This window comes from Annulohypoxylon truncatum, assembly GCF_022578515.1.
Source record: "Annulohypoxylon truncatum strain CBS 140777 unplaced genomic scaffold F4807scaffold_6, whole genome shotgun sequence".
NCBI classification, from domain to species: Eukaryota; Fungi; Ascomycota; class Sordariomycetes; order Xylariales; family Hypoxylaceae; genus Annulohypoxylon; species Annulohypoxylon truncatum.
The window spans coordinates 712,752-714,389 of NW_025953792.1; the positions used below are offsets into that span (position 1 = coordinate 712,752).

At 51.0% G+C, this 1,638-nt stretch overlaps 1 protein-coding gene across 1 annotated transcript; it reads right to left on the reverse strand.

Moving 5' to 3' along the window:
• Positions 1–324: 324 nt before the first annotated feature.
• On the reverse strand, positions 325–1,638 carry F4807DRAFT_457514 (uncharacterized protein; the record flags this gene model as incomplete). The annotated part of the gene is made up of 2 exons (XM_048001051.1): positions 325–447; positions 517–1,638. 2 exons carry the CDS (start codon positions 1,636–1,638, stop codon positions 325–327), a joined length of 1,245 nt encoding a protein of 414 aa, XP_047857236.1.

Sequence of the window (1,638 nt, forward strand, 5' to 3'; positions counted from 1 at the left end):
AAAAAACGTAAAAGGGAAACAAAAGCCGCATTGCCAACCCCGCCTGTATATAACCTAATGGGGACCATGCCGTGACTTTGGTATCGTAGAGCATCAGTCGTGCCCGTCCACAAAATCCATATCCGTTGACTCCAAGGACCTATTCTTTTCCGGTATCCTGCCATTTTTGCTCCTTATGAAAATATCCCGCCGTAGATGCAATATGCAACGACCCTACCATTCATATGACGTACCCCTGTACTATTCCGATCCCAGCGTAGCATTTGTCCGGTGACTTTGCTTGGGACAACACGCCAACTCTAATAAGACGCCCTACTATCGAGTTCATGACGGTTCGTCCTTGATCACCGCAGAACCCGAACCGTCGTTTTGATCTTCTATTTTAGTATCGACGACATTACCGGACTCGTCCTGTCCAGCCCCACAACCTTTGACGAGCCTGTGTCGCTGTTAATTATTATTAGCATTGCCTACATATAATTCGGACATCAAAAGCGGCAGGGGATTTTGACCAACCTTCAGGGCGTCTTTCCTCGAGAAGCTTTTATCGCAAAAAGTGCAGGGAAACGGTTTGATTGCAAGATGTATCCTTTTATGTCTTTTCAAATCGTGGTTCCGATTGAATTGTTGGGGGCATATGTCGCACTTGAAGGGGCGATCTTGCTGTTGAGCCGCCTGGTTAGAATACATATGATGCGCCCCCATTATTTGCCCCTGTGGGTGGTATTGGTGGTGGCCCGACAACATGGGGCCTACAATGTGCATACGACCGCCGGGGTTCGCCATATTCGTCAACACGGGGCCTCCTGAATACGTGTATTGTCCTGGATAGTGTGGCGCTTGCATAGGAGAATGGTGCGCTGTAACGCTTCTTGGTAAAGCCCCTGCCGTTGTCGGGGACGTCTGCGGCTGGGAGGTGTGAGTAGACGCAAAGGAGGAGTAAGAGGATTGATGAGCTGTTGACGAAGATGGTGCCGAGTAGTAGCTAGAACCTGGTTGCGGCCGCGCGTAACTGTCTGAGGCTGCTGTCGTTGAGGGAGTGGAGGGGTGGGGTCCCTGCGAGTGGCTGCTCATCATCGGGTTCTGCAGAGGATGCTGATGTGAAGGCTGGGAATATGAATTCGAGTGGCTAAGCCCGCCTCCCGGAACAGGAAGAGAAAAGGCTTGTGAACCACTTTCGAATGGGGGTGGAAGGCCGTCTGCTGGAGACTGCGAACTTCGAGGATATGCGGGGCTAGCAGAAGAGTAGATCGAAGAGCGGCCGTAGTTTGACTGCATCAGTCCTCCTTGGTTCATCAAATTCTGCGTATAAGGCGTAGAAACCGGCAAAGATTGCCAGCTGCTGCTTTGAGGGCTATAGAGTGGACCTGCCGGAGAAGAATTCTGAGAATTACCGCTATAGACTCCAGATGAAGGACTTTGGGTGTCACTACTAGGCACTCCTGGGGAGTTGGTTAGAAGATAAAGCTCATCGGTGTATTGCTCGGGAAAGGAGAAGCTCTGTTGCGTTGCCCCCAGAACAACAGACCCAACAGGAGTATTAAGATGGGGCTTGTCACCGGGAGCTTCATCGTCAGGTGGAGGAGGGGAGGAGGAGGGAGAATCGGGGGGAAGATAATTAAAATATGGAGGATGCAT